The following is a 13,758-nucleotide window of genomic DNA, read 5'->3' as shown; positions in this document are numbered from 1 at the left end:
CTATGGCAGTCACAGTACCCCTGGCTGAGAACCGCTGTGTGTGCTGGGTTTGACTATGGCAGTCACAGTACCCCTGGCTGAGAACCGCTGTGTGTGCTGGGTTTGACTGTGACAAGAGCACACTCTGGATGACAGGAGCAGGGGAAAGTGGCCGTGACAATGCCCTCTCTCTTCTTACTCCCCCACAGACAATAACTGAGGAGCTCCCTCACAGTTGCTCATCTCACACAGAGATCCTTAGCCTCTGATGGTAGGGTAAGGGTAGACTCCCAGATCCAATGGAGAGAGATCCACGGTAGACTTTCTCTTCTCGGGGCCTCTCTCAACTTTTAAAGCTGTCCCCTGCTTGCCTGGAGCAGCAAGGGGGACTCCACATACTCTACGCGTGCTTTCTTCTCCTGTGACCTTGCATTTGTGGGACTAACTAGACACTTTCAGGCAGACACACAATCTCCCACTAATCCATTCATCCAGCCACCCAGCCACCCAGCCACCCAGCCACCCAGCCACCCAGCTATCCAATCAGCGCATGCACCAGCCTTTCTCACCATCTTTATCCCCGTTGCCTTCTAAGACCCAGCTTCCCTCCACCCAAACAAACACATAACCACTCAACAGCTCTAAGAATGGCAGCCCTAGTCTGTAACCAAGTTTGGGTATTAAGGGAAGTAGGTGTGGGCATATTCCTTTCTCTTGGAATTCTGTCCTTGAAGAGGCAATTCTTTAAAGGCACGCTGTTGTTGGCTTGCAACTGAAGAAGGAAATAGACAAAACGTTCCTCAAAGGGAACCTTACTTATACATCTGTTACAATAAAGCTGGACTTAAGGTATAGTTCGTTAGCCATACTTGACTATTACAGTTATGAGGTTTCTCAGAAAGAGGAGTAACAGGCTTTTTAAAGTGGCCTAGTCAGTTATGTTTTTAAAAAAAAAAAAAAAATGCTTCTGGGTGTCAGCCAGAGACGGAAATCAAAACCCTAGGAGGAAGGTGGCTACCCCTATCGTTGTAATTAATTCCTACACATTACTACAAAACTCACAATTTGTATGCAACTGAATTGCATCTAAAATGCATGGGTGGGACTCTGGTGTCTGCAAGGCAGCTCGGGGACCTGGTTCCTAGTCACCTTGCTTTTGGGCAAGTCACTTTCTGCACCTCTTCACGGTTGAAGAAGAGGATTGCTTTCCCAGGCTAAGCCTCATGTCTGTCTGTCCAGCCAACATCCTCTAACCAAAGGCTTTCTGAGGGTCTCCAGGCTGGGCATGATGCTGGGAGCTAAAATACAGCAGGAAGAAAATAACATATCTCTCTTCATGGAGGCTAGGGGACTCACAGAATAAGCAAGGAAACAAACCCGGGGCCCAGTCCATAGGAGAGAACGGCTTGGCTGTATAGACTTTGTTCAAGAGGTGGAGCCAATGGTGTCATATCTGGTGGCACAGGGTCCCAGGAGGGAGTTGTGAGTGCAAAGCCCTGGTGTAAGAGCTAGATGCTCAGGGGATGATGGTAGACTAGGGACGGCCTACAGAGGAACTACTCAGGGTAGTAAGAACAGAGCGGCAGGGTTTGGAGACCTCTGGTATATCACATGGTGACCGAAAGAGCCAGTCAGAGCCCCTGAAGGCAATCTACCCCTGTCTACGTAGGGAATGGTGTGTCTGCTCATCACCCCCAAGGGAAGGAGCTACCTTAGAAGAGAACCCTCTGGAATATCCCAATTCAACCATTTATGATGGCCACATCAATTCCCCTGGTCATCTCAGTCACAATTGTATTCCACCTCAGTGCAAATGACAGGGGACCAGGGATCTTAAACAGGACTCCCCTGGGCCTTCACATGAGCCCTGTGACCCCTGGTATTTTACAGACCGCTCCTTTGTTTGCCTCCTACACCGCACATGAACCTACAGTCTCTTATCCAGGGTCTGATGCCATACCCTCCTCTGCCAACTTCTGCTGGCTTGCAAATGAGGACGCAGCTCCTTCTCCCGCTCTGCCTGCTCCCTGCCCCTGTCCTAGACTGGGAATAACATCTACCCTCCAGAGGAAGCCCATATCCAGAGGAGACTGAACACTCCCCAGCCCACACCCAGCAGGGCTAGGCAGAAGCTTCCAGGATTCCTTGACCATGAGCAACACTGTTCTCAGATGCTGCTCACTGCCCTCAGGGAAGCAGGGCTTTTGTTTGCCCTCCACACTGGGGCCCTAAGTGCTGTGCCATCAGCCTGAACTCCTCAAACATGACTTATGACCAGGTTGGGTGAGAGCTGGTTGCAGAAATCAGAGTCAGTGGTCAGTGTTTCCAAGACCCCAACACTCAGGAAAGGCACTGTGGTCACCAACCACTGCTGCTCAGAAATCAACTCCTGACACCCAGGAAAACCGTGCGTCCTCTCATTATCTCACCCCAAGGGGAGAATGTTATCGCTCATAATCTAAGATTATTGGCCTCTAAAGGGAGAAATGCACCGACGTGGAGATGAAGGGAGGACAAAGGTCGGCTCCTTGGCAGGTGTAATTGCTGAAATCCCAGTAATAAATCAATTATTGGTGGCTTAAAACAGGGCTTGAAATTCAAATATGGTGAAAAACATAAAAAGTAAAAGGACGAAGGTGAATGGGCGAACACTAACGAGTCAGTGCTCCCTACAGCACCTGAGGCTGCTCTAAATGCTTCACAAATACCGCTGATGTTCATCCGTTCAAGGCTCTGAGCAAGGTGGTGCAACCCAACCAACTCAAATTTGAGAAACCAGAGGCTCTGAGGAGTTCACAAAGCACAGCTACAGAAAAGAAGGAGCCAAGACCTCGCTCACATCTGTGTCCTCCTCTCTAGCCTTGTGCCCTGACACCAAGGGCCAGAAAAGAAATGGCTCAGTGTCCTGGCTAGGGCATGAGTGCTGGTCCTAAACCAGAGTGTGACAGCTGAGCGTTCAGAAGGAAGAAGGGAGCTCCTCTCAGCAGGAACAAAGGGGCAGCCAAGCTCAGGGTGCAGCTGGGAAAACAGATTTAGGGAAAGCTGGTAACCATGGAGCCCTAGCGCCAAGGCCTATGTGGATCCTGCAATCCTAACACTGCCCAGGGACTTGGCAGGTGACACTGCAGCCCAGCCAAGCAGCTCACGACTCACACCCCTCCACACCCTTTTCCCCATCTCCCAGCCCTCACTGGGGGACACAATTTCCCCCTCTGCCTCCAGGTGAGGCTGCTGTTCCTCCCCATTCCTGATTCACCAACTCCACCCTTCCTCTTGGATGACTGAAGACAGAACTGCCCTGTTGCACTTAAGAATAGATCCCGTTTCCCCTAGTGGTCACAAAGAAGCCTGTGACAGCACAGGTGAGGGCTCAGCTGCTCTGATTTAAGCAGCTAGAGGGACCATAAGATGCCCCAGGAGCATTTAGTGGGTCCTGGGGTTCAAAGAGCCGGGCATGGGAAAGGGGGGGGAACAGTGGGAGGACCCTGGGTGTGGCTGTGACTCTGGGCCAGTCTAGTTTGTGAGCAGGCAGGCCTGAGGCTCCCCTTCCACACACTGAGGAACTTTGTGAGTGGTCTGACGTCCCTTCTGCACCAGACCGTCTAGAGAAAGGTATCGGGAGAATCCGGAGAAGCATGGGGCGTGCGGGAGCTGTTTAAGGGCCAGGCAGGGAAATTATTAACCAATGGCCACATAGTCCCATGGCTCTGAGATCCTCCCCTCACCCCCCACAGACAGGCTGGCATATCCTCGCCCGGTCACCAGGTCAGCAACATGGAGGGAAGGACAAGGCTGAGCAGGGCAAGCAGCTCACCGCTGCCCCATCCCAGGCCTGCAGCTTCTGAGCCTCACAGCTCAGGACAGGGAGTGCAGGCTCACCCTATCTCTGCCTTGGCTCTAGCTGAGGCCACCTTTGTCACGCCCTCAGCACAGGCCTCCCTCCGTAGCCTGGAAGGCCTGGTTGATGATGGTGACTCACAGTCCTTTCCTATGGCCTGCTGGGGTTTGTTGCTCACTGAGAGAACTCATCAGGGAGACTGTTGGCAGAAGCTGCAGCTGCCCACGGGCTTCCATGAAGGCTGGGGCTGGGCAGGGAGGCCAGACTTGGTCCTACAGTAGCAGGACTGGTTCCACAGGGCTTCACTACCACTTAGCCTGGACATCCCATGGGAACTCGGCCCCGCCCCTGCAGCCATGTGAATCTATGCCCAACGGAGCAGTGGACAAACTACCATCTCGTGCCCATTAAAAGTCCTAGTTCTCCCAGAGGACCCCCTACACACACACACACACACACACATACACACACACACACACTCACACCTACAGAAAGTAGGATCTGTTTTGTATTTTTAACTACACAGAACTAACGTCCTCAGCAATCATTTAGAAGGAGCATCCTAGAAGCAGACTGAGCTGCCCGGGGACATCTCATCTCTACACAGGCCACAAAAATGCTCCCCCATACAGAGGCCACACAACACGGACCTGAGCGTGCATTCGTAGGCATGGCTGTGTCCACACCCCAGAGACAAAGGCGCTCCCACACCAACCCCGTGCACACTGACCCACAGACAGAGTCCAAGGCCTTGCCCCCGCACCAGCTCCACCCTCAGCACATACCTTCCTTGGGGTGTGTCTGACCTCTAAGGCAGCGTGGGCTCCCTTTCCAGAGCACTGGCTCTCACCCTCCTCGGCACCTATCCTTCCCCTTCTCTGGATGCTATGGGCCTCTCTGCACTGAGACTGAGGGACAGCCATACTTCAGAGCAGCATCCTAAGGCTCTGAGGAGGAAGTCCTCAAACCAAAGGATGAGCTTCTGTGACAGACTGTGACTGAAAGGCTCTGACCACCCTCAGGGAGGTGCTAAGGGGCAGCAGCTCTCAGTGTGAGAGATGCCTTGATAGGAGGTGGTACCCATACTGGGCTGCACCTGCAGATGTAGCTCCGACCCCACAAAAGACCTGAAGATGGAAAGCCCACTTGAGAGAAGCCAAGAGACCCTGACTGGAATCAGGAATAGAAAGGACAGGGCTCAGGCCAGAGCCTCTATTACCTTTAGGACAAAGGATGCCATCCCAGTTAGGGACTCAGTGTGAAGGGATGCTCATTCCAACACTTCTGGAGAGGGAGGGGCAGCTCCAAGAAGAGGCACAAAGAGAGGGGTGGCCTCCTAGATACTGACCCCTCCTAGGCTTCTCTGACCCTGACAGGCTGCCCAGCAGGCAGAAATGGCAAAGATAGTCTCTGGTCCATTGAGATTCACAAACACAGATTGTAGTGCAGACATAACATCTTACCTCCAAGTGGCGTAGATACCACTCCAAATGTTGTGCTCAGAATCTGAGCCTCTCTTTGGGATTGGGGGGGTGGGGTGGGGAATGGTGCTGCTTTCTCTAATCCTATTCGAACACCCGGGTTCTGTTGACTCCATAAGGTGGGGCTAAAGGACACTTCCCAGACCCACTCTAAAACTAACAGAGCCGCAGAGACTGAGGGTCCGCTCAAGAGTGAGTCTTGGGGTAACTCTTGAACTTTCCCAGTCCCTTAAAAAAAAAAAAAAAAAAACGTTCCCTTACCCTCACAGACATTGGCACCCTGGGCTGTCCAGGCTGCGGGGGGGGGGGGAGCCTTACCCTAAGCCTACTCGTTAAGACCTAAGGGGACAGGAAGCTAAGAAGAAGCAAGGAGACCACCCGCTCTGTCACCTGGGGGGGACCAGAGTTTGATCTCAATTCTGTCCCCACCGAAAAGCAACAAGACCAGTGTCTCACTTCGTCCGGGGAGCAGGCCTGTGTCCGGGCGAGGAGATCCGAAGGGGCGCAGTTGCCACCCCCAAGCCTCGGGTCACCCGACCCCGGTGGCCGCACTCACCTGGACAGCGCGGACCAGTCCTTTCTGCTGACCGACATGCTGCCGAGCCCCACGGCCGCCGCGTGCCGAGCTCCCTGCTCCGCCGCTCACCTGCGGCCCCTCCCCGCGCCAGGTAGGGTCACATGGCCGCTTATCTCAGCCCGGCTCGGCCCCGCGCCGCCGCGCTCCCATTCGCCGGCCCCGGGAGCGGCCTCTGAGGTGTGGGCGTCCCAGACAAAGCCGCGCTGATCACCGCCGGGGCGGGTCTCCCGCGCGGCCGCTCTGCGGGACGGTCGCACCGAGTTGCGGGCTGCACCCAAGCCGGGGCTAGCGCGGGGCTGCTCCGCTGCCCCGGGCGAGGGTGGGAGACTTCCTGCTCAGAACCAGTTGGACCAGCTTGGCGCCGGCCCGCGTCTTCCCTGGGAGTCGCGGTCCAGAGTGCCAGGGAGTCGGGGAGGGGGGGCGGAACCCAAAGATCAGGGTCAGGCTGAGCTCGCTGCCTGGAAATCGACTTAGCCGGCAGAAACCCAAGAGCTGGAAGGCAGGGAGAAAAGTTAGATCAGGTACCGTTGTCTTGGGTGTAGAGTGCCAGCAACGGTGAAGAGTGAGGGGCTCCTAGAAAACACCCCGGGGGTCAGAAACTACCTGAAAGACTGCTTAGATAGGCAGACACTGCGTGAGAAAACCAGCCTCTCAAAGGAGCTGAGACTCAAGCCTGCTGACATAGAGTGGACACCGCTATTAAACATATGCGCCAAAAGCATGGTCCTTGTTCCTTGATACCCCACAGGTGTATAACTGTGCCGTGGGAAGAGGGCCCATACATAACTGAGATTAATACTGCAATAACCTGAGGCAACTCGGACACCACCCGTGGGGACCCGTGGGGATTGGTGGGCGAGTGCAGCACCAACTGCTTTCCACTCAGGAAACTACCTCCTGATTGAGCATGTAAGGTCAGGTACCCGGATGAGGAATTTTATTTCCCTTGAAAGATCAGAAATGGAATCAATAGCGCCGGTTGGCACTGTTCAGAGAAGGCTGAGGTGGGATGGTAGAGTGTGGCCTGACTGCCTCCGAAGATCCACCTACCTCTGTGTCCTGAAGGCTGGGGATGCTGGAATTAAAGGCAGGAGCCACCACATCTTGCTGGAGGGGCTATTTTTGTAATCTACAAAGGAAACGAAGGAGGAGGTGGGGGAGGGGGCATAATTAATGGTAATACTAAACAGGAGATTTGGAAAGCTGAACTGTGGGCCCAGAAGTGATTGACATGGCTCATGCCTGATGTGAGAGGGACTGGGATTCAGGACAAGGATTCCAGAGTCAGGGATTCAGGACAAGGGACAAGGATTCCAGAGGTCTTAGAGAGGAAGTTGACCAGAGACCAACATAGGGTTTCTTGACATCTTGACTTGGTGATTCTCAGTTTGGGGAGCTGCCTCTATATGGTCAAGCCATTAACTGCACTCAACACCCCCCACCACCACCACCATTTGAATTAAAGTTGTCCAATAGATCACTGGATGTTGGTGTGGGAGCTCAGGAGAGGACTTGGCACTGTGTGCCCCATAGCCAGGGTTAAGTGGGAAAGAGGAGGGAGGGAGTTTTCAACAACATGGAGTTGGAATCTGTGTCCATGTCCTGGCTTCCAAGCATTGAAGGCGAATCTCGCCTCAGAGTCGCCTCAACACTTTGCTGGGCACAGGTGTGCTCCGTAGCAGTTTGGAGGATCACACAATTTTGGGAAGAACATCCATCCCGTTGAAGGTGACATTGGGAGTCTGGGTCATGGAAAGCTGATATCCAGGGGGGTTCTAGGCATCCAGGACCCCTGGTCTCTGGTATCAGGAAAACAAAAACAAAGACAAAAAACAAACAGAAGAAAACCAACGAGGGATGGGGCCCCCACACTTCTCAGAGTGGCAGGTGGTGTATGACGGGTACGCTGTCAGTGCTGACGATGTTCTTGTTCTTGTTCTCCAGTTAATTGCATTCCTAAGTAGCAAACCTCATGGATGTGGACATCAGAAGCGGGGCCCACGAACCTCGGAAGAAGCACAGCTAGGAAGCAGAAGCCTGGGGAGGAAGGGAGGGAGGGAAGATGGTACTCTCACCCTTTCACCACTTCTTGGCAGTGGAAATGGACACGCTGCAGATCTTTGAGCCAGTGTTGGAAGAGAAAAGGCAAAAGCCACACATTTATATACAGCTGGGAGGAAGGTGCGAGCCTCAGCAACAACCAACAGATAAGGAATTCAAAACCATGTACACAGAGAACCAGAGAATTCTACAGCAGCCTCCTCCTTCTCCTCACAGGATAAGGCTTCTGGGAAATGCCTGAAATCACAGATAATACCAGCCCTGCGTGTGATGGTTTTCCTATGCATGCTTATGATAAAGCTTAATTTATAACGTCAACCCAGTACCAGTAGCTAAGAATGCAGGGCTGACCGTGGCAATCAATGATAGCATGTATGTTCAGCACTTATAAATCCCCGAATTCAATCACTTGCACAGAAAACAAACAAACAAACAAAGCCTCATGAATAGAGCAGGTGAAGAGGTCTATGCCTATGGGGGAGGCTGAGGCAGAAGGGTTGCCAAGGACTAGAGGCCAGCCTGAGCTACATAGTGAGTTCCAGGCCAGCCCAAAATGCAGGGAGAAAGGGGAGGTGGAGACATAATCACATACTGTGATACAATAGCCGGCTATAGGATATTTGTGCTTTGGGGCCATTGAGTAAATGGGGACAACTTAAAGACAAGAACTGTGATACCAGGCAGCCTATCTGGGGACAGAGATGACCAAGTGGTTATTACACAGAAGCAGACACAGCAGTAGGATGGCACACGAGTCAGTTACACTCAGAAGAACACGTGCCTTTAAATGGATGAATTACTTGTTCTGGGATTTTTTTTCCATTTAGCATCTTTGGGTCAGAGTTGACTACAGATAACTAAGATTGCAGAAAGTCAAATCTTGGTGAAGGGAGACTCTCGTGAACACAATATTGAAGACCATGTTTATTCACCTTTATGGAGAGGAATGCAGTATGATAGTGGGTGGGGAAGGGTTTCAAAGTATTTCACAATATCCTAGTTCTGAAAATGAAGGATTGGGAGCTGAGGGTGTAGTTCAGGGACTGAGAGCTTGCATGCATACCCAAGGGTTTAAACTATAGCACCATAAAGATATAAACTCTCCATACATGGGTGCTTACTTTATAATTCTTTATTTACAACTATGTTTAAATGTGATAGTCATACTTCCTTCAAGGAAAACCCACTGAGGCAAAGCCTGTTGTGACTGGGAAGCTCCTGACCAAGGGGAAAGGCCTTCTGTCATTTCCCCGCCAAAGGTCACCCCTCTTCTTCCCTCTCTTGAGGTCCTAAGGTAACCCACAGACAGGCAGGAATCCCCCAAAACACAAGACTCATAGGGCATCTTTTCCAGGGAGGCTAGAATGGAAATCTGGGGGATTCCCCAGTCCCAACCAGCTATCCTGGACACCCCGACATTTCAGTTCTGGCCCCACTTTCTGTCTCCACTGATCAGCTGCTGACCTTTGGCACTGCTGGAGAAAAGGGCGCACTGGGAAGGGGGGACAGAAGCAATAATGTTCACATCCTGAGAACCCCAGGCTAGTGGTCCCCTGGCTTTTCGTTTTTACAATTAGCAATATTTCTTAAGTATTCTTACAATATGAATATTGAGGTGGTGTTGCCACTGCCTTAATTTGTGATGTAAGAACATTGGAAGCCAGAGTGGTGTATGCCTACAACCATTGCATCAGCTCAGACTATGGGGAGACCTTGTCTGAAAAGACATTAGCAGGCCTGATGGTGGTAGCACACGTGTGCCTTTAATCCCAGCGCTCAGGAGGCAGAGGCAGGTGGCTCTCTGTTGAGTTCGAGGTCAGCCTGGTCTATAGAGTGAGTTCCATGAACGCTTTGGGATGAAGGAGAGCCTTCCCCCCCCACCACCCCGAACCCCTTTTTTTTCTCTTTTAGCTATGGAATCCCCAGGCCAGTGCGGATGGCAGCTGTGGTATTGGCACTTCAGCAGAACACAGCAGAAGGCTAGGGTCACAAATAGCCACTTGGGAGGATGTCCTCTGGGAACATTGGCACCAAGTCACACAGTGTGCATACCCCACTGAGCAGTGACAGCCAGCTCCCCGTTGTGTGCCACATAACCCTACTCACCCTTTCTCTAAGCAACCATGGCACTCACACCGTTTCCCCTCCGGGCCTCCAAGTTGAAACACCCGCCTGACACCCAGGGCAGGCTTTTCCTGAACCCAAAGCAAATGACCAGGCTCACCCAACCTGTACTGGCCCCAGCAGTGAGGGACGCTAGCACTGGAGCCAGGTGGGGTCCTGAGACGGGCAGGCTCCCCAGAGCCCCAGCCTCGCAGTGTTCTCCTTCATTCAGTTTTCCAAGTAGACTGGAGTCAGGGGACCTGAGTCTTAGTCCTTAGCAACCTTGAGTAAATCACTCTTTCTGATTGCTTCCAAGCACTCAGTGCCAACACCGTATGCCAGAGGGACACTGAAGCCCGTGCCTTGGACTTACGGGTTGGGGCCACAGGCCAGCTTGGACATATCACCTGGGAGTGAGGAACCCCCTGTCTCTCCCTGCTGTCCAGGCCCCATGAGCTGGCAAACATTTTGAGGAAAGAGAACCCTGAAGGGGTCAGGAGAGGAAGCTGCCATCTGCACTGGTCCCAGAGACCTGTCCCAGATTCCAGCAGCCTGGTCACCCACCTGGAACAAAACTGCCCCCATGGCTGCCCAGCCCAGAGCCCTGTGGGGGGTGTGACTCACTTCGCGGGGGGCCATTGTGGCTAACGTTTAACTTGGCCCCTCCTTCAGAATGACACTTTAGCCCCAAAAGCTCTTGAACACAGGTTCACCCTGAGCGTTCCGGTCACTAAGATTCAGACACAACACTGGGGTTGGGACCTTGGGGCCAGTGGGGACAGGGTACCTCACAAGAGATGGGGAAGACACCAGCTGGCCTCCTAGGAACTCTAAGACAGGCAGGGCAGTAGCAAGTGGTATCCTGCCCTGCCATCTCCAGCTGCAGAGAGAGGCATGCCCACACAGCTGTTGTGGGTTTGTTCACAGCAGACAGTTCCCCAAAAAAGTCCTGGGCCTCCACCCTCAGCTAGATGCGACTATTGAAGAATACTTCATCTTTGCCTGTGTGGGTCCATCTTGCCTCTCACACAATGGCTCTCCCTTTGGTGGGGATATGGGAACTTCCTGGTGTACAGGCAGGACCCTGGTGGGGTCCCTCTTGGACAGTAGCTAGTTGGGCTCTGTTGAAGCAAGACTTTCTAGAAAAAAAGTAGCCCCTACAGCAGATGGAAGTGGGGTCCCCTACGGAGCTCTCAGCTGTCAATCTCTGTCTGGTGTCCTGGACTCTCCAGGGTTCCGTTCCTGGAGATCTACTTCCAAGCTTTTCTGAGAATGTGTGACAAATTCTGATAAAACATTTGGCACATATATTTGTCATTGCGGTTACTGCCAATAGTGAATGGGAGCCTGGGCACTGGCAAACTTCCTCAGATAAATTCTGACCCCCTCCTTGCTTTGTGGCTATGGGAAGTCTTTAGAATTTTGTGCTTCAGTACTTCCCCATAGCATGGGGACGGTGCTATTGCTGTCTCACAGGGCAGATGTGAAGGATAAACGGCTACAGTATCTAAAACAGGGCCTGGCACATAGTCACATGCTATGTGTGGGCGCTGCCAATCAATGGGAGGCCCCAAGGCTTGCCCCTGTTTTATAGCTAGATCCAGTCTTGTGGACTGTGGACCTCCATGTGGAATCAGGACTCCACAGATACCACGCTTTCTACCCTGGCCCAGCTCTGAGCCACAACCAAGAGCCCTTCATAGAGTCCTCCCGCTGCTGAAGCCCCCCCTTCTCCTTGCCCTGCAAGAGCGTAGTCTTCCCCAGATGAGTGTGGGTATCTGTCTGAGCTCTAGTCTATCCTCAAGGAGATGGCTCGGGGCACCGAAGCAATAGAATGGGGCTGGTGACCTCCTGGGGTTCTCTGCACAGGTCCTCTGCCCTTTCCCAGAAGGCTTGGGTGTGCTGAGGGCCCCACCCCCATCTCCCAGCAACCCTCTGTATACCATGTTTGCTTTGAGTCAGGATTGGGGCTGGTCTTCCAACTCCCTAAGAGCAGGGTGGAGACCCCAATCCCTAGGTTAACAGTCTACTGACAGACCTAGATTTTCCTCAGGAACTTAAGGCCAGGTTCTATCAAAGGGCTGGGAAGAGACAAAACACTGAGACATGCTTTGGAGCCAGGCCAGCTAAGAGGAAGGAGCCCGTAAGGCAGGGAAGGGTGGGTTTCTTGGCTGCCCAGGCACGAAGCCTCACCCTATGTTCTGTGGCATGAACCAGCCCTGTCAGGTTCCCCAGTTCGCTCTCTCTCTCTCTCTCTCTCTCTCTCTCTCTCTCTCTCTCTCTCTCTCTCTNCTCTCTCTCTCTCTCTCTCTCTCTCTCTCTCTCTCTCTCTCTCTCTCTCTGTGTGTGTGTGTGTGTGTGTGTGTGTGTGTATGTGTGTGTGTGGGTAGGCATGCTCTATGCACACCCCTGACTCTACTGATGTGCTTGTAGCAAAATCCCTGTGCTAGGTGTGGCCTTTCCTAATGCACCCCAAGTGGCTTGTCCCCACTGCCACAGGCAGGCTGAGCATGCCTGCCTCAGACTGTACCAACGCTGCCCTTCGCACCAGCCTTTGGAATTCATGACAGATGATACGTGGAGATCAGAGGCTAGAGAGACTCCAAGAGTCTTCTCAGGAAGCTCAGCCTCGGCTGGAACGAGTCCTGGGGACCAGTCACTTTCCAGGTGGCTTAGCTCAGGAACTGCCATTGACACCCCCCTAAAAAGCCAAGCTCCACTCTAGCCCTGAATTTTGCTCTCTGCTCTTTTAAGGGGGGAGGAGGGGTGTATGCAACTCAAGGACACAGGACTACCCCCACCCCATCTCCTGGTTTAAACCCCTCTCGGGTTTTGGGCCCAAACATTTGTGAGACAGAAAAAGGAATTAGCCCAAAGGTCAGACCACTGGGTGGACCGGACACTTTGCAGAAAGAATGAGCCTTGAGGGTGTTTGACTTTGACAGGAGTATGAGGGGAGACTGGGGTCCCTGACACACTATTGCCCTTGGGGCAAGGACAGAAGGTCCATGCAGAGGCCTCAGAACGTTTTCCTCCTTCTGCCTCTGATGTCTCCAGTAAGAGAGGAAGTCATTTGAAGGTGCAGAGAGCAAGGACTTAGGACCTGAGCAGCCATGGCCAGAGATGAGGGTTGAAGCCTCCTGGTGGTCGGACATGGAACTGCAGGGTGCCCCTCCTGAGAGACAGGCGTGTAAAGAAACTTAGGTCCTGAGCCCTGCAGACCAGGATGAGAACTTGTAAGCACTTGACCTCCTGGCCCTCGGCAGTTAGGTACCTATGAAAGCAAGAGATGGTCCATGTGTGTGGAGGCTGGGGAGATGGGGGGGATGTGATTCCTAACGGGACACCTCTCTGACAGCTTGATCTTATTCCTAACTCAGCGGTCCTCTGAGATCCGGGCTTTGGGTGATGAGCGTGTGTGAAATCATTGTGACTTGGAAGGAATATTCGTTCGGGGCCCATTAGTAAGCAGCCACCAGACCCTTTGCCTTCTATGGTGATCTTAAACTCCTCTGGCTGGAGGCTGAAGTCCCCAGATCACTTCCCACAGACTTCTCGTGGTGCTCACTTTCTTCTGAGTGCTAACAACAGAGCTACGCGGAAACCGTTGGGAACCTGGATTCTTTTTTTTTTTTTTTTTAATGGAGAACTCAGGAACACTGCGTTCAGAGACAGAGACAGTGCGAAGCAACACGGGGCTGCTGAGAGAGCCATTCTCT

General features: G+C 52.8%; 1 protein-coding gene across 1 annotated transcript in view; it reads right to left on the bottom strand.

Annotated features, from left to right (window-relative positions):
- The window catches only part of Lad1 (ladinin 1), a 14,179-nt gene extending 7,906 nt beyond the window's left edge, over positions 1 to 6,273 (bottom strand). Inside the window, exon 1 of the mRNA XM_021198862.1 lies at positions 5,855 to 6,273. Within this exon, the coding sequence (XP_021054521.1) occupies positions 5,855 to 5,892 (38 nt within the window). The 5' untranslated portion in view covers positions 5,893 to 6,273. The remainder of the gene's footprint in view (positions 1 to 5,854) is intronic.
- Positions 6,274 to 13,758: the final 7,485 nt, after the last annotated feature.

Source organism: Mus pahari, chromosome 5 (genome assembly GCF_900095145.1).
Source record: "Mus pahari chromosome 5, PAHARI_EIJ_v1.1, whole genome shotgun sequence".
In the NCBI taxonomy this organism is placed as follows: domain Eukaryota; kingdom Metazoa; phylum Chordata; class Mammalia; order Rodentia; family Muridae; genus Mus; species Mus pahari.
The sequence above is the reverse complement of the archived record's forward strand: the minus strand, read 5'-3'. Positions and strand labels throughout refer to the sequence as shown.